This window comes from Solanum tuberosum, unplaced genomic scaffold (assembly GCF_000226075.1).
Source record: "Solanum tuberosum cultivar DM 1-3 516 R44 unplaced genomic scaffold, SolTub_3.0 scf00010, whole genome shotgun sequence".
NCBI lineage: Eukaryota > Viridiplantae > Streptophyta > Magnoliopsida > Solanales > Solanaceae > Solanum > Solanum tuberosum.
Window position 1 is genome coordinate 1,762,044 of NW_006238936.1, and position 19,475 is coordinate 1,781,518.

General features: G+C 31.9%; 2 protein-coding genes across 3 annotated transcripts; both read left to right on the forward strand.

The window, feature by feature from the left end:
* The first annotated feature begins 1,589 nt into the window (after positions 1-1,589).
* Positions 1,590-5,911, forward strand: LOC102580897 (uncharacterized). Its single transcript, XM_006339465.2, has 7 exons — positions 1,590-1,816; positions 2,457-2,791; positions 2,872-2,965; positions 4,001-4,122; positions 4,302-4,415; positions 5,009-5,107; positions 5,340-5,911. The coding sequence occupies exons 2-7, from the start codon at positions 2,471-2,473 to the stop codon at positions 5,388-5,390; spliced, it is 801 nt and encodes a 266-aa protein (XP_006339527.1). The 5' UTR covers positions 1,590-1,816; positions 2,457-2,470; the 3' UTR covers positions 5,391-5,911.
* A 312-nt stretch (positions 5,912-6,223) lies between these two features.
* Positions 6,224-10,791, forward strand: LOC102581238 (methionine adenosyltransferase 2 subunit beta). 2 transcript variants are annotated; one of them, XM_006339466.2, is made up of 6 exons: positions 6,228-6,683; positions 7,318-7,477; positions 8,735-8,922; positions 9,494-9,617; positions 10,112-10,242; positions 10,524-10,791. In XM_006339466.2, the coding sequence occupies exons 1-6, from the start codon at positions 6,450-6,452 to the stop codon at positions 10,659-10,661; spliced, it is 975 nt and encodes a 324-aa protein (XP_006339528.1). In that variant the 5' UTR covers positions 6,228-6,449; the 3' UTR covers positions 10,662-10,791. The 2 variants fall into 2 exon arrangements, with proteins under 2 accessions (XP_006339529.1, XP_006339528.1); XM_006339467.2 differs by lacking the exons at positions 9,494-9,617; positions 10,112-10,242; positions 10,524-10,791 and adding an exon at positions 9,390-9,487 and having other exon boundaries at positions 6,224-6,683.
* The last annotated feature ends 8,684 nt before the right edge of the window (positions 10,792-19,475 follow it).

A 19,475-nucleotide genomic window follows, 5' to 3' on the forward strand; every position in this document is an offset into this window, starting at 1 on the left:
CATTACAGAACTTTCGATCATTGAATTTACTGAATAAAACTTCAAAATTCGCTATTTTGTCATAGAAGGAAGAGACAATGACATTTTCAGTCCCACAAAGAATTTGCATAGACACTCATATATATGAAACCAATAAAAAAAATGTTCTCACCTTGGACATTTTTTCTTTCATAAGTAAATTATAAATAAATTTGATGAAACATATATAAAATCTTTAAAATTGTTTATGAATATAATATATTATGTATGTATAATAAAAAAATTTTATGTATATAACTTGTTGGTTCGGTTCGGTTATTTCTTCGATTTTTTTCCGAACAAAAACCATGACCAAATCAAATACTATCGGTTCTTTAACAATCTAAAACCAAACCAAATCAAAACCCAAATTAAATCGGTTCATTTAATCAGTTTGGTTTGGTTTTTCGATTTGGATCGGTTTTTATCCAAACCATGAACACCCCTACTCGTGGTCCTAAATTAAAGTTATGTCAAATGTACTAAATTACCCTTCAATCTTGTGGCTTTAAACATGCCACGTGAAAAACTGAAATTAAAATGTTACCAAAAAAGGAAAGAGGTCATTCTTTTTGAAACAGACTAAAAAAGGAAAGGAGGTCATTCCTTTTTAAACGGAGGGAGTAAATTATAAACAAAAAAATGGTCTTAATATATTCAAAATGGCTCATCAATATCTTTTATCTATCTTTTGATCTTTAGATTTCCTTTAACGTTTTCTTTAGGTTATAAATATCCTTAACAAAATATTAGGTGATTCTTTTTATTTATCCCAGTCTTGGTGGACAGAGTTATGTGTACATATTGCTCCCTATGTCCTACAAAAATTGTCCTCTATTGACTTTGCACACTTCTTAAGAAACTATAAATAGATGAATACGTTTACTATATCACCCTTTAAATATACTCTCTCTGTCCCTAATTACTTGTTCACTTTTCATTTTTTAGTTGTCTTTAATTATTTGTCCATTTTGACAAATCAAGAAAGGATAAATTTTTTTTTACTTATTATATCCTCAATTAATTACTTTGAAAAAAGTAGAACTTTTTGAAAAACTTAAATTTTTAACTCACCCACTTCATAATTAATAGGGGTAAAATGTTAAAGTCAGTATGTCAATTATTATTTTCTTTATAAGTGTGTCAATTCAAAAGTGGACAAGTAATTAGGGACAGAGGAAGTATATAAATTTTTAACTCACCCACTTCATAATTAATAGGGGTAAAATGTTAAAGTCAGTATGTCAATTATTATTTTCTTTATAAGTGTGTCAATTCAAAAGTGGACAAGTAATTAGGGACAAAGGAAGTAATAAATACAATATTTTGAAAAATGTAACGTAGAAAATGACTACTCCATAGTGAAAACAATAATTGACATAGTGTAAATAATACTTGACACGTGTAATTCTCAAAATTAAAATTTTCAAAACTTTATCATGGCACAATTGGCCTTTTCTGAGAACACTATTTAAAGCCGAGTCTAACCGATCAACTAACCCAAATAGCAAAATAATCGGGTCGGATCATCCGAATAACTCTTTTTTTTTTTTTCTTGCGGGTGATTTGAATGTTTGGTCAGTGTCAGTCAGGTGCAGCAATTTTTGGGTACACTGCGAATTTCATGAACAGTTTCAGCCAGCATTCCCAAAATCAAACCCTAACAAATTGGATCAAATTTTTTACCTTAAATCACATACCCTTAGCAAAATTACTTACATTTGTACTATCTCCCTTCTTTCCTGTAATCCGAAGCTGCGAAAAGGAAGAAACTTTCCAATTCTTGTGTATTACTCAGGTACTAAAAATTATTATGATTCATTTGTGTTTGAGTATGATAATGCTGATTTAGTTTCTGGGTTTTCAAAATCTTGATTCTTCATCGCAACAAATGTACTGGATTGTCCTAAAGTTTTGTTCTTTTTATTCATTTCTTGTCTGTGTACACGTTACCCTTCTCCGACCCCGGTTGTGGGATTATCGAGTGAAAATTGATTGTATCTCTCATAATCAAGAAAAGGGAAAAAACAGTTTCTTTGTGTGAACATTTTCTACCAGTTGTAGAATCTGTTTTTGTTTATTGAACATTCTCCTGATGTACACTATACAGCAATAAAATTTTGTTGGTTCATTGGGGAAAAAAGTGAGAACAAGACTAGAAAATGGAAATGCAGTTAAGATTGAGGGCCTTTGATTGTCTTTTAGTAGTTTTATCATTCAACTTTATTAGAACAATAAGAGAATGAAATAAAACTGATTATCCATCTTAATGTAATCTCTTCTCATAAGAGATGCATTTCACATGACCTTAAATTCTTTGACATAGCGTCAAGTTTGGTGACTAAGCGTTGTGGATCAATCATTGTAATGGAAGCTCAACTTTGACATGTGTTGTATTTGCTGGCATGTTTGTGTTTATGTTTTCGGACAATATTCAGGCTTGAACTGGAAAATGTTGATGGGACATGTAGAAGGGGTTTCAAAACTCAGTTCATCGACAAAGTTGTTGCTTTCTGACCCTGAATCAGAGTCAGATGGAGATGAAGAAGCTGATACTCCTGAGAAGATACTATATATGGCTTCTTTTGATGAACTTGGAGAGAAAAGTGTTCAGTATGACACTATAATATGGCTCTCTATATCATTGCTTCTGGTTTTAGCTTGGGGAATTGGAATACTTATGTTACTCTATTTGCCTATGCGAAGATATGTGCTTAAAAAGGAAATTTCATCACGCAAACTTTACCTTACTCCAGATGAAATAGTTTACAAGGTATGCATAGCTTGGTCAAGTCATGCTGTTTCCTTAAGACAATATAGAGCTGATACAGCTGCTTTTTGTGTCAATTGTAGGTGTCAAGACCTTCATTTATACCATTTTGGAAAGACATAAAATTTGAAAAGCATGTTCCTCTACCTTTAGTGATAGATATCATTATTGAGCAAGGTATCAACTGCAACTTTTCATATCCAGTTTCTTATCTTCTTTTGTTTTTTTGGGTACAATCTCATTTCAAAATTTTACATTGATCGGCCATCCATTGATAAAGAGGTTGTAATGTAGGGATGTATGCTGGACATGAATCAATCAACTACTCCTCGATTCTGAAATAGAAAGCATAACTTTCAAATGATTTTTGTGTTCCTATTTAAAGTTGGAGTTTTCCATCAAAACTTGTGGGCTAAATTCTAAATAATACTACGCTGCAGTCTCATTGAATGCTTCTCTCCCTGCTAATGGCTACTATTATCTATCTATAGCCAAAAGCACATAATTACATCTCTTCCCTTTTCCTCAAAACTTATAGAAGTGATATGGAGCAGCAACTTCTCAATCTGTTGCTTCTGGCAAATCTTACATTCTCATGAACATCTACTAGTAATTCATGAAAAATATGTATCCCTATTCAACTGTCACGTTTAGGATAAGCAGATCCTTGTTGCCACATCTTTGAGAAACAATTTAAACTTGTCATTTCGAATTTCACAAGAGTTGAACTTATGTATGTCTTTCTCTGATGTAAAGAGCAGTAGAGATGGTATAGTATCCAATAAGAAAAAAAAAAAAAAATCTTTAAAGAAAAAAGAGAATCCTACTTGATGGCCTTGTGGTGTATAAAGTAGTTAATTGACTCTTTACTCTTTACTACAAGAGTAAACAGTTTCTTAGAATTTTGGGTAGGAAGAAATGGAAAGCAAGTAAAGGCATGAGCAGATGGGTGTTAAGCATACCGTAATGCAACTAACAGACACTAGCATGGCGATTCTGTTCCAGTTCATAACAGTCACTATTACTTCCACCTGTTTGTGTTCTTTTTCCAATTCATTATCTTCTTGAAATCCCTTCATTTAAATAATTTCTCTTTTGTTCTTTCAATTGTTTTACTTGATAACGTTTTTTCTTTTTTTGATTCTTTATAGTACCTCATGAAGGTCTCTTGTGCCCTATTGCTGTTAAAACTTTACCAATTTAATTTTGTAGGTTGCTTGCAGTCAATGCTTGGACTACACACCTTCAGAGTTGAAAGTATAGCACGTGGAAAAGCTGCACCAGTTGATGAACTACAGGTGCAAGGTGTGCATAATCCTGGACTCCTAAGGAAGGTAAAATAGCTGTTATGTCCTGTGAAACTCCCCCTTTGTTCTTTTTCTCCTTTTTGCTTTTGGGGTTTGTCACTCAGTTTATTAGTTTCACTGCTCTCTGATTTTGCTTTTTGTGGGCTCCTTGGCAGACGAGAATATTGATGATTCTGAAGTGCTAAGTGTCATTACATTATTTTCAGGTCATCGTAAATGAAGCATCAAAGGTCATACATGTTGGAAGGAGTTGGAGAACTGTGGTTCAAGGTGGTGATGGTGCTGCATCCGTTTCGAGATCACCATCTAAAACTTCAAGGGTAAGAACGATTTCCAACATTTTAGCATAATCAAATCCTTGGAAGTAGTATCTCTATATTTCTTTTTGTCACCACTAAATATTTCCCATGGGGTCTTTTTGAGATGTTGTTTAGTACCAGGTTGTTTTCAGAAGGCCACTTTGTTTAATTTATTGTTATGGGCGTAATTCATTTTAGAAAAAGGGAAAAGTTACTGCTATGCACTTAACTTCTTTTCCAAAAATCACAAGACAAATTTGTTCCTTTGAATGTATGATAATAAAAGAACAAAGTTTTATTGAAATTCCTGATCACTATAATGTACTGCAGAAGGGAAGATTTGATTCTTTGTTTCGAGCAATGTAGTGTGGAAAACATAATCGAGAAGCATAGTGAAGCAAGGTCACCATGTCTCGTTCTTTCAAATGATGTCCTTTTTGCCTATTTCATTTCATCTGGACTGATTATGTACAGAGATTCAGTGTTACACAGTTTTATCTTACATTGATAATCCATCATTATCATGGATGGACATGTAAATCAGATCCTATCAAAATGCTTCTTTCTACCTAATTTTATTTTAATATTTGAACTTGCATCTATCTGTTATGCAGCTGACGGGCTCCCCACGCCATGCTTCCCTGGAGCACAGGGGTTTTGTACCTTCTGATTTTCTGCTTCACAAGCTTGACGAAGTTAATAAATCAGTGAAGGTGAATACCCTGTCTATTGCTGATTGTTGCTTTCTAAATACTTGACATTTATCTCCTTGAATACTGTTTTAAGTTTTTAAGATGTTCTGCTAGGCAAATGAACTGGTTATGATCTTATTAGAAACTGTGAACATAAAAGCAATGAGTTAGATCTCCATTTCATTCATAACATATTCCTCGTGCCATGTTTTTTAAACTCTCACACATAAAAAATCTTCTCTTACATGATCAGAAAATCGAGTTGCTTATTGAGAAGCCCCCAGCCACTCCAGGAAGCAGCTAACGGAGTTTGATATATGTCTTGGTCTCAACTACATCACCGCGCTTAAATGAACCAGATAAAGTTGCTTACCTAGAATCTCTCAAGCAACCCAGAAAACAGCTATGGGTGGTCGGTTTGTGCCTCATTGGCTTTTCTTCGTAAGAGTTTATGTGACCAGAAAAGAAAATATGGCAAGCAACTCCAGGAAGCAACTATTGCCTTTGAGCCATAAGATGTCATCATTTGTAATGTAAATAACCTGTTTACGCCATTGTGTGTGAAGTCTTCACAGCAGTTTTGGTCGATGCATATATATAGTGGGACATTTGAAACATGAGCCTACATCAAAGTTTTTGTTCATTTCTTTCTTTGTATTTGCAGAGAGACTGAATTGGAGGCCAAAAGAGGCTTGTCGTTTGTTATAATGAAATAGTACTATAATACTCTGTTAGCTATATATCCTTTTAGAAATTGTGAGTATTTACCAACTCTTACAAATGTTATGTGGGAATTGGGATCATGAAGATGGTATATTTTGTTAATTATTCATTTGATAAAGCTTATGCTTCAACTTCAGTAAAAACTGCAAAATTCGTATGCAACATAAATTGTTTTGTAATACACAACATCTACACCTTGTTTGGATGGTTGTTACATAGTTTTGATGAATACTATATTTAGAAGTATTGTATGATTTTTCACTGTTCCATAATACAATGCACCAATAATTTGAATAACAAACTTACAATTTTATCAACAAGAGAAGTTAAGAGTAAAAGGGTAAAATGTACGGAAAATCTTACATATTAGTTCGATCATTTAAACTTTATCTTAGTTAAGAGTAAAAGGGTAAAATGTATGGAAAATTTTAATGTTTGACTATCTAAACTTATCTTCTTGGTGAGGGTTTGATTCCGACCCATGCTTCAACCACCCCACGCTGCAGTCCAAGGAACTGTGACTCTCTTCAGTAGGCACAGCAAACTCCTTGGCCCCATAAGAACTGCATTGCTTTTCTAAGATACGAATTACGATTGTAGAAATCAGTCGGGAAGCTAAGAGATCTCACAGAAATTGAAAATGAGTAGCAAGAAAATATTGATAGTTGGTGGCACAGGTTACTTGGGTCAGCATCTTCTGCAAGAATTCACGGCAATCCAAGATACTCTTCCATATGCTCTCTCATTAGCCTTTACCTACCACACCAATCCCCCTCCTGAGTGCCTACTGAAAGCCATTCCTCATGCCCTACCCTTCCATGTAGATTTACGAACCAGCAATGGCTTTGATGACATCTCACAAAATTTTGGGCAGGTTTGAATTTTACACTACAAAGTTACTAAAGATTCCATCTTTCTCTTTTAGGGTTTCAAGAATTGCAATTATTTTGCTTGCATTTTCAGTTTTGGTGACTGATAGCATCTCACGAAATGTTTGTCAAGTTTTTTGGGGGTGGAAGTGTAAAACTTATGGTTCAATCCGCTAAATAGGTTCAACTAGTAATAAAATTTGAACACATAAATCCAATGGGTTGTGGTAGAATTTTGATTTCGAACTCGAACTCATAAAGTATAGATTTTGAATTTCATGATTTGCATTTTACTGTACACAGTTCCTAAAGATTCCATTTTTCCATTGTGGGTCTTGAAGATTACATTTTTCTTATTTCACTTCTATTTTGGTGATTGAGATATGCATCTTCATATATGTATATAAAATTTGAAGAAAGTTTTAAATATTATATTTAGTAAGAGAATTCTTATTTGCGTCGACTAATATCACTCAAGGCTGTGAATTTATTTAGGTGTAGTCTTTGCTGTCTGTTTGTTGTCATCTAGGATAAATACCTGAAGTAGCTGGTAGATTGTATAGTAGGTCAAAATTTATTACTATCCTAGTTAAAATGTCCATAATAGCTAATACCAAGCTTTGTAATGTGAATGAGCAGCCTGATGTTGTGGTTAATTGTGCTGCACTTTCTGTTCCACGTGCCTGTGAAGTGGATCCTACTGCTGCCATGGCTATTAATGTGCCTTCTGCTCTTGTTAAGTGGTTGTCAAGTTTTAGCAATGGCGGTACTCTTCTGATTCACTTGTCTACTGATCAAGGTAACACACGAAGAAATCATTTGTGACAATAGCTAATTTTTCGCAGAAGTTAGAGAGTTTCTTGCTTCTTTCTTGAGCTGGTTATGCTTCTTAGGCTAACTGTGTTGGTTTCTATGGGGGAGGAGAATGGTACAACGTTGACTTACTTTCACTGGTAGGGTTTGGTCATTGCTTCACTTATTTGGTACAGTTGGAAAAAAAGTAGATGATGAGAATAGTAAAATGGACGTACTTCCTTCCTTTGTAGGACTTCTGGGAGTGAAAAGTTGCATAGCTGAGTACACAAGTCCTCAGCTATTGCCATACTCCACTTCTACTTGGTTACCTGGCAGTCAATTCTTCCCTCATCTTACAACTCTGTTTCAATGTTACTTTGGAGCCTTTGAATCCATCTCCACTGATATAACGGATTCTCCTTTTTCTTTTGTTAAAAAAAGGATCACCTATTTCTTCAGATGTTAAAGTTTATCCACTCACTAAACTTTTGAGTTAGATGCAAAGATGCAATTTTTGGCATTTCTTAACAATTGGTATAGCACTTTGCCAGTTTTATTTGTTGTTCCGTTACACATTCTTCAAGATAATATAGCCAATGGGCAATGAGGTGCGTGTCTTAGAGCTTTTGTGCCTGCATGGAAGTGTCGTCTAAGCGAGATCTTGTGCCTAACCTGCCATGTGCCTAGATTCTTGGTGTAAGGCGCCTCAATTGCGTCTTTAACAACACCACTGGCTATCAATATCATAGGAGCCAAACTCCATATACTTATTAACTTCTTGTGTTACCTCTGCAATCCCTACCTAAGAAACTAATTCTGGCACAAGGATGAACTGGTCCTTCTAAAGCATGGGTAATTTTTTTAATATTAAGGAAAATAGCAAGTACTGGTAAGATGCTTAAAATTAATAGACACTTGGCTAAGGAAGATGCTGACTTAAATTCCTGGTGCATAAAATATTGAGAAATAGGATGTTAGCTTCTGTTCACCAATTCCCCTGATATATTTGTTAGTGAATGCTTCATATTATTTATTTTGCTGTATTCCTTTCCATGAAAAGATTTGAAGAAGCTGTTTACAACCTTAGCATCTGTAGATCAAGCTCTCTCACCTGTGATATAATTTTATCAAATTGTTGAATGTTCTCATGTGACTGGATGAACAATCATTTAATTATTGAATGTTCTCATGAGTCATGTCTTTTGACTGATGCAAACAATTTTCTTGAGACTAGGTGAAACTAATTAGACTTTTATCTCAGTTTATGAAGGGACCAAATCCTTCTACAAGGAAGATGATGAGACCCTTCCTGTGAATGTTTATGGAAGATCAAAGGTAGCAGCAGAGCAATTTATATCTGTAAATTACTCAAATTTTGCAATTTTGAGGAGCAGTATTATTTATGGACCTCAGACTGTCTCCCCTGTACCAAAATCACTTCCAGTTCAGGTGAATACAATGAACTTCACCTTGTACTTGCACTTGTCCAACTTCATTAAAGGGCTGTTATTGTTCAGGAGAATCAGTGGGGGCTATAGTAGCCTCCATGCCTTTTCTTTTGCGTGATTTGCAATTTAAACACGATATATCTTTTTTTGAAGCTTAACCTAATCACTTCATATTATGTCACGCTTTCCTTCTGTTTGGCCTGTTTCTAGATTTAAACTTGATGTTGACTTGATTTATTTATTTATTTTTAAAAAGTTGATATTGAGTTGTATTCAAGCTTGCAAATTATATTTAGCCCTCTATATGCGATTACTATTGAATTCCATCTATTTGTCCCTTTTTTTTGGACTCAATGGTTATATCATGGGGGTGAGTGGCTCTATTGAGCTTTATAATATAGTACTGTTGTTACATCAAATTGAACATAAGATTGAATGTTTACTCATGATTCTGTTATGATACAACAGTAAAAATTGCATCTAAATCCCAAGCAATTCTATTATGATATATGGCACATTAAATCACTCGACTACTGGGCTTTGAGCTGATGCTTCACATGAAAATCATGCAGTGGATGGATAGTGTTCTTGCAAAGGGAGAAGCCATGGATTTTTTTCATGATGAGTTCCGTTGTCCTGTCTATGTTAAGGATCTTGTGACCATCGTCTGGACTCTGACAAGTAGATGGATCTCAGGTTAGACATGTGTTGACCCTCAAGACTGATTTGCCTTGATCAAAGTAACACAACTTTTTGACAACCCTCTGTCTGCATTAACAAATACGGGATACTTATTTCTTCAGTTTCTTTTTTACACGTGTGCGCTATGTTACTGAAATTTCACTATGATCTTCTTGGATTGGTTCTTTCTTTGTGGTAGTTTTCCACATATTTAATACAACCTTTCTTGCTGCATGAGGATTTGATTCTTTTGAAGTATATGATTGAGTTAACTGGAATATAATCCGAAACAAATAATTCAGCTCAGTGTTCAATGTGGTGGTTCACTATGACTCAAGAAAAGTTCTACAATGTGACTCTAACAATGCTCATAACCGGTTTATATTTAAAGCTATGTCTAACTTTTTCCTTTTAAAGCCTTCTAGTAAAGTTTCTGATGATACAATTTACTTGATTTTCCATCTCTCCTTGACTTTTGCGTTTTACCACATGATATGTGTTGTTTCCAGAGAAGGAGCCAATGCAGTTACTTCTGAACGTGGGTGGACCTGATCGAGTTTCCAGGGTTCAGATGGCTGAAGCTGTTGCACATATTCGAGGTTATAATTTGTCATTGATCAAATCAGTATCCTCATCAACTGTAAGTAACATTGGTTTAACATTACCCTGACATTTGCATGCACGCGCACAAACAAATTTTCAGAAATAGTCTCTTTACTTTTCTCATTTACCTTCTAGCTTCTGTGTATCAAGCTTTCTCAATGGTAAAATACATGATATTTCGATTTGCTTTCATTGTCGTTACCTCTCTCTGTTGTGTTACACTACAAGCACAACAGAGTTCAAGAAAGTATCATCACTGCTGTTTTTTTCTTCAAACCACTTACCTAACATATGTGTGTTATTATCTGAACATTATAGGTTAACCGCGGCGTTAAATCTCCAGCAGATATATCCATGGATATCACCAGATTAATTCAGACACTCGATATGTCACCAACTTCATTTAGGGATGGTGTTAAATTGACACTTGAAGCTGAATTTGCTTCTGCATCATAGTAGTTTTTGTCTTGCTCTTTGCCAGAATTCTCATCTTTGTGTGTATTCGTTTTGTCAAATTATGTTCATCTTTTCAGAAATATAATTTGACTTCACAATTTGTCAAAAGATTTTGGATCTTCGCACTCAAGGGCATGATCTAATGGTTTAGAATCATGAGGTTTGCATTCAAATTCAAGTGGCCGAGTTACAAGTACCTGTAAAATTAGTTGATGTGTGCCTAAACTAGCTCGGACATCTCCATTATAAAAATAAAATAATATAAAGTTTAGCTTCAGATACAAATGCATCATAAAATGTCAAAGATTACAAAATCTATATTTGGTGATTTTTTATTTTTTTTGGTTTCCTATTTGGTGATTTTAATGTCAGTAGAATCTTTATTTTGTAGGAAGTTAAAACAACCGATGCACTGGAGGATATTGACTACAAGCAGTGGCTATGGTCACAAACTCACAGTACGCACCGTCATTGGTTCTAATCATTTTCGAAAAGAATGATGTATGTGTTATATTCTATCTTATATGGCTCGTATTACGACAACAACATACCAAGTGAAATTTCACAGGCGGGGTTTGCTTATGGTAGAGTCAGAGGCGAATCTAGGATTTTTCGAACATGGGTGCACCAAGTAAAATGTATTGAAGTGAGAATTGATCCCTTTAATCCTCAAGGTCAAAAGCTCAACATTTAACCGTGTGGACCATTTAGACTTCTTGTAGTACGGGTGCAAGAATATAATGCTATACAAAATCTTAAAAAATATACATATAAAATATCTAATTTTACGAAGAGATCACGGGTGCGGGTGCCCTATTTTTTGGCTGTAAATTCGCCACTGGCTATAGACCTTATCCCTACCTTGTGGAGGTAAAGAAACTGAACTCAAATAACACATCAAAAACAAAAGTAGTGAAGACATTACAAATATTTGATTGGAAATAAAATAAAAAGAGATATGACTTTTAAATTTTGATTTTACCTGACGATGTTTGATTGGACGTCAAATAAAAAAGAGATTTGATTTTGAGTTTTAAATTTCCCCAATAAAAAAAAAGAAGCAATTTGATGCACTAAAAACATTCGTTTCTGATCACACGACAAAACATTTTCCAGTTATTCCAAGACTTGTCTTTCAAATTGCAGCTGAAAAAGTAGACATCCTGGTCAATGAAACAGTCAAAACGCGAAAGAATCAACATTTTACGCGGAGAACACTGAAATTAATGGTCATTTTCCTTTTAGAATCAATTCCAAAAATCCAATTTGTGTTGATGACTTATCAATAAAGAAATAAAATCAATTTCTATTCCAAAATTTCACTTATTTGGTTGCATTTGCATGCCCACCATTCATAATAATTGTGCTGTTTTATTCTTGTTCTGTAAATAATACACTACGTAACTGCCTAACAAAATAGAATTATTCCATATGGTATATAGAAAACTTTATTTAACATGATAAGAAAATGCTAGCTCCACTTCGACTAGTAGATATGTCACTGTAATTTTGAAGAGATTAAAACTATACCAGATAATTAATATCAAAGTAATCTTATCTTCGATTTCATTTTAATGATAAAGTAATTTAGTAACAACAATAATGTCTCGAACAACTTACGCGCAACTGGACCGATTTAATATAGTGGGTATATGCTACCTTCTAGTGTTGCATACATTATCTAGTTTATGTTGTTTTATCAGTAACTAGCATAAAAATTTAAAACGATTTCATTAGTATAAAATTAAATTTGAAAAATATTACGAGTGAGTAATTTTTAGAAGAGATTTTTGATTAATATTCATTTGGTGATCATAGGAAAACTCAATAAAGAATAAGTCTAAGAAAAATAGCATTTTAAATATTTAACGTTAAGGTTACTTATGAGTTATGTAAAGCATATTTGGAGAATAAATTCTTGGTGACAAAAGAAATTTAATAGATATCATGTTGGAACATACAAGCACGTATCTGGTACTATAAAAGGTAGTACCTTTTCTTTTCTTTTTTTCTTTTCAGGTATTCGGTATCCACATTGAAATCCGATTAAATTCGAATTCGCACCCGAAAATTTTGCATTTCACATTAGGGCTAAAGCACTCCTTTATAAAGACGACTTTATATCCAAGGGGACTCGAATCCAAGACATATGATTAAGAATAAATAAATATTTATCACTTCACCACAACCATGATTGATATAAAAGGTAGTACCTTCACCAAGTAATAATTAGTATTGTAAATTTAGCCTCTCACCAGAATCAAAATCTCCTTAAATTTCCAAATTATTCCAGTAAATAAATAAAGTACAATTTAGCCTTACACTTCCAAAGGAGAATCTTCATAAAGAACATGGGCACATATCAGACCTACGTAGGCATTGAACTAACGGGTCGTTTGGCGTGAGGGATTGAAAATTAAGTATTGTAAAAGTGAATGAAACAATACCTCCAATACTATCATAAGTAAAATTTAGATTTAAACTCTATCAATAGATTTATTTTATGATTAAATTTATTGTACTTTTGAAATTATAATTCATAATATAATAATTTTGATATGTTAGTGATATATATACTATGTATATCAATATATCTAAAATGATGAGTTCATTTAAAACCATTAACTCCAAAATGCATTCTTTTTTAACCATTGTTTATCGTTCACACTCACATATATATATATAATACTAGACATCGGAGCCCGTGCAATATGTATCATTTTTTGTTTCAATTTATGTGACAAAGACAAAATTAAAGAGTTAATCAAATTTTAATATTAACTTAAATAGTTTAAATTTTTAATTATTGTTAACTATAGGTAAAAAAAAATGTGTCTTTTAACATTCTAAATTGCTAATTATTGTTGTATGATTTGTAACTATCTTTTACGCAATTTTGAAATAATAAAGGTTATTTCTTCTTTCTCAATTTATGTAGTACTAAAATAAATTTGAGATTCAATCAATTTTTTTTGTCATTGAAATATTTCTAGCTGTTAATTACTGTAATTGTTAGTACTTTCTAAGAAATTTTCAAATAATATATATTATTTCATTTGTCCAATTTATGTGTCACCGGTAAAATTTGAAGAGTCAATCAGATCTTTTATATATTTTTTATATCTTTTAAATATTTAAGTAATTAATTATCGTGATTCATAATATTTTATACAATTATTCAAAAAAAATAAACAACAAACAAAACGAATTCATCATAGGAAAATTACCAAAGCATCCTTGAATACATCAATATTGGGTCCCACTTTTTGTTTAAAAAAATATGCATATTGGGAGGATATTTTTGTTCAAAGTGGAAATAAAATAAGTATAAAGCATTAAAGTTTTTTGAAATTTTAAATTGTTAATTCTTATTGTATGATTTGTAATACTTTTACGCCATTTTCAAATAATAGAGGTCATTTCTTCTTTCTCAATTTATGTAGTACTAAAATAAATTTGAGATTCAATCAATTTTTTTTGTCATTGAAATATTTCTAGCTGTTAATTACTGTAATTGTTAGTACTTTCTAAGAAATTTTCAAATAATATATATTATTTCATTTGTCCAATTTATGTGTCACCGATAAAATTTGAAGAGTTAATCAGATCTTTTACATATTTTTATATCTTTTGAATATTTAAGTAAATAATTATTGTGATTTATAATATTTTATACAATTATTTAAAAAAAATTAAACAACAAACAAAACGAATACATCATAGGAAATTACCAAAGCATCCTTCAATACATCAATAATGGGTCCAACTTTTTGTTTTTAAGAAATTGCACATTCGAAGGATATTTTTGTCCAAAGTGGAAATAGAATAAGTATAAAGCATTAAAGTCTTTTAAAATTTTAAATTGTTAATTCTTATTGTATGATTTGTAATACTTTTACGCCATTTTCAAATAATAGAGGTCATTTCTTCTTTCTCAATTTATGTAGTACTAAAAAAATTTTGAGATTCAATCAATTTTTTTTGTCTTAAAAATATTCTATTGTTAATTACTGTAAATTATTGTACTTTCTAAGTAATTTTCAAATAATATATATTATTTCATTTGTCCCAATTTATGTGTCACCGGTAAAATTTGAAGAGTCAATCAGATCTTTTATATATTTTTATATCTTTTAAATATTTAAGTAATTAATTATCGTGATTCATAATATTTTATACAATTATTTAGTATAGTAAAATAAATTTAAAAGAAACAAACAAAACGAATTCATCATAGGAAATTACCAAAGCATCCTTCAATACATCAATAATGGGTCCCACTTTTTGTTTAAAAAAATATGCATATTGGGAGGATATTTTTGTCCAAAGTGGAAATATTGTGTAAAAAATGTGTATTTATTGTGATTTTGAATGTTTTGTGGGGTAATAGGACGCACGCAAAGTTAAGGTGTCTTTTTGAAAATCTGGGACAACTTCAAGTATCACTTAATGTTTTTTCTCAAAATCTAATTTACTTTCGTAAACTATGTGTCAGATCAAAATCAGATTAACAAATTCAAAAGGAATGAGCAATAAATAGCTCATACAATGACATATTTATTATTTAATAAATAATAAATATGTAACTAAAAATCTTGTTAGCTTTTGGTTGAAAGCTAACAAGATAGTTACAGTGATAGCTACATTGTGGCTTATTATATATTATTATTTAACTAAATAATAAATATGTAACTAAAAATCTTGTTAGCTTTTGGTTGAAAGCTAACAAGATAGTTACAGTGATAGCTACATTGTGGCTTATTATATATTATTATTTAACTAAATAATAAATATGTAACTAAAAATCTTGTTAGCTTTTGGTTGAAAGCTAACAAGATAGTTACAGTGATAGCTACATTGTGGCTTATTATATATTATTATTTAACTAAATAATAAATATGTAACTAAAAATCTTGTTAGCTTTTGGTTGAAAGCTAATAAGATAGTTACAATGATAGTTGCATTGTGACTTATTATATATAGAAAATATACACACACGCGTGTGCGTGTAGGGGTATGAAAGAAAATAATTTCTAATTTTTTAATGTTTTGGTCGGAAAAATTTGTACAATATTTTTTGTAGGACAAACGAGCAAAATATTTCCCTAATAGGAGCAGGAAAAACTTTCATAGGTGATATTCCACATTTGTTGTTCCTCCCACTCTCCAATCAGGGATGGGCATGGTATGATATATACCGAATAATCATATCATATCAAAAAATTTAATACTGTAGTTTTGGTATTATGGTATTTGGTATGGTATATGGTATACATTTTAATTTTTTTGGTATACGATACAGTATTTGGTATTTATAAATAATTTACCGAAATACCAAATACCATACCAAAGTATATAGTTACATAAATAACATATATTATTAAAATACTAACAAATATGTAACCTAGTATTAGTATAAACTAAGTTTTTAGAAGTTAAAACCTTGACTACTCTATTTTGATTGAAATGTATTTGAATTGTAATTGATTAACAAAAGGAGTTGTTTGTACTTTATTTTGCATAAATATTTCTACATGCGTAATGTGTTAGTATGATACAATTGAGACCTTTTTTTAATTGTCGAAGTCATAATTTTCTATCATACAAATATATATTAATCGAAGTTGAACACATTATGGTTACAGATTTACCATACTGTAGAATATCGAAATCGAACTTCAATATACCAAACCACACCAAATTAAATTGGTATGATGATGATATAATTTTTAAAAACCAAATACCAAAACTACAATATCAAAATTTTCAAATACCGCACCATACCATACCTTGCCCACCTCTATCTCCAACACACATTATCTTCACCTCCGTCCTAAATTAAATGTTTTACAACAATGTTTACTCAGCTTACTGCCTTATGAGAAACTGCCACGTGGTACCACGGTACTCCTTACTACTGGACCCACATGAGCCCAATAATCTATTATTGGCTTACACAAATTTCCCATTTTACCCTCTTACTGCCCGTGTGGCAACATGCTGACCGTTCACTAAAAACTCTCCAATACCGGGCGGGCAGCACTTTAGCCTCTGCCCGTCTGCCGTCACAAGACTTCCAACTCAACAGCTTCAAGTTTCCACTGCTAATGTACTACCCTTAAAAATATTTCCTTATTAGTTTCTTAAAAAATAAATATATTTTTAAATTTGAAAATATTTATTTAATTTTTTAAAATCTTCTTATCTTCAAGTTTGACTTTTTATTTTTGACTTAAAAGTTACTCCCTCCGTTCACTTTTACTTGTCACTTATTCCTAAAATATATTTTCATTTTTACTTGTCACTTTTGACATACCAAGAAAATACAATAATTTTTTTCCATGTTTTACCCTAGCATTAAATATATTTCTCAAATCATTTTTTAGGATATCATTTAATTTGATTAGTTTAGTAAAATACTTATATCAATAATTATTTTCTTAATAAATGTGCAAGTCAAAGTGCGACAAGTAAAAGTGAATGAAGAGAATACTTTTTTAAACCAATCCAGATGGAGTCTAACTTTTACAAATATTTTATAGTTTCTATCATAAATATTTTAGACAATAGCTTTCTATCTAGCTAAATTGTGATATAGTCTGATTAAGAAATTTTAAATATAAGATTGTTGAGTGAATCTAATTTTTTTTTTGTAAAAATATAGTATATAACATTGACCATCCAAAGAATGTTAAAATAATTAATAATAGTAATATCAAGAAATTAATAATTGTGCTTACAATTAATAAGACCACCATAAAGAATGTTAAAATAATTAGGATTCCTAATTAATGACTTTTTTTTTTATAACATTTTAATTTCAGTTTTTCACGTGACATGTTTAACGCCACAAGATTAAAGATCAATTTTGTACATTTGACATAGTTTTAATTTAGGACCACAAAATTTAAAATTTTTCTTTATTTCTTAAATTCTGTACCAAGTCAAACTAGATCACTCTTTTTAAAATGAAGGGAGCAGTAAATATGAAACATTTAAAAAAGGGCAAAGGGTCAAAAATACCCCTCAACTTTGTTTTATTAGTTGACTATGCCCTTACCGTTAAAGTGAAGTTAATTTTGCCCCTACCGTTACTAATTTCACCATATATACCCCTCATTTGACGGAAAGCCCCAAATCAACCTAAATTAACCCAATTTCAACTGAAATTACCCAATTATCTATTTTAACCCTTATCCAAATCCGACCCACAATACTAAATGGCAAATAACAACAAACCCCTAACTTCTCATTCTCTCTCAACAACTTGTGCATACATCTGAAGAAATGGGGTTGGAATCAACGGTGAGATTTTCACTTTGTTGCTGTTCTTGATGAATATAGAGAGATGGGTTTTCACCAAAAAGTGTAGCAATGTAAAAAGAACCCACCATTACTAAAATGTCCGAACTTATCAAAGATCCACCCATTTTTCCTCCTTTCAATTTTCTCTTCAATCTAATAATGCTTATGTATGAAAAAGATTACAACTTTTGGATGAAATCAAAACAATTGCTCCTAGAAAAATATTATGGACAGATCTCGGTTTTTTTTTGTGTGTGTTTGGAGCTGAATGAGTTTCTGGTTGGAGAAGGAAGATGGTTTGAGGGAAGTTGACCAGTGGGGTCGATTTGGGTGTTTTTTGGTCACATTTTGGCTGGAGAAAAGAGGCAGTAAAGGGTGGTCTGGTTCGCCGGAGTTGGCGTCTGGTTGTGAGGTGGTTTACGAATTTTTTTCCGTCGGAGTGGGCTGGTTTCAGATGGGTTTGGTCGCTGGCCGGAAAGTGGGTGATGGTGGCTGTGGTCTGTGGAAACGGAAAAAAATGGGGTTGTTTAGGGGTGGTTGTTTGGTGGCTGGACAGCAGCGTGGAGATGAGAGGTTGGTCGGAAAAATGGAAAAACAAAGGCTGAAGTTGTTGCTTCTTCCCCACCCCCCCATTTTCCCTTTGTTCATCCTTTTCAATAATTACAGGCAAATGAGAAATTATTTATCTCCGCTATTTTCCCTTTGTTCATCATTTTCAATAATTACAAGCAAATGAGGAATTGCAAATGAGTATTTGCTTCTTGTTGATTTTTTAGATTGCTTTCTCTTCAGACGTTACCTCTTGGGTTAAGTGTCAGACGGGTCGGGCATGGGTTTAAAAATGGGTAACGGATCATTTTTTAAGATTCGGGTTAATTTAAGTTGATTTGGGGCTTTCCGTCAAATGAGGGGTATATATGGTGAAATTAGTAACGGTAGGGGCAAAATTAACTTCACTTTAACGGTAAGGGCATAGTCAACTAATAAAACAAAGTTGAGGGGTATTTTTGACCCTTTTCCCTAAAAAAAATAATGATGATGAAGTTGTGTATTTTTTTCTGAGTTTTTTTAATTTTTTTTTTGTTTATTATTGACATAAAAGAGTATTAATATTTAAATTTAATATAGATCTAGCAATACCCAAATTGATGGAAACCACAATTATTTTTGAGGGTAGGAGCACGTATCACCATATTGTGGACCATAAAAATATTAGAAAATTAACTCTACATTTTTTTATATATACACCTAGTCCATGTGAATTATTGCTATTTTAAGAATATAAAGTAAAGGTTAGTTTTCACTATTATTTTTAAACTTTTCTCCTAATTTATATAAAATACTTTTTTTGAAAAATCTCATTTTTAAAAAGGTATATATAAGAAGAAAAGAGTTTTAATAATTATTTTGGACTTTGAAAAAAATATTTATTTTAAATAATTATAAAAAAAATCTTAATAATTCACTTAATATAAACCAAAAGGAGTAGTCCTTGGTTTTTTTTTTTTT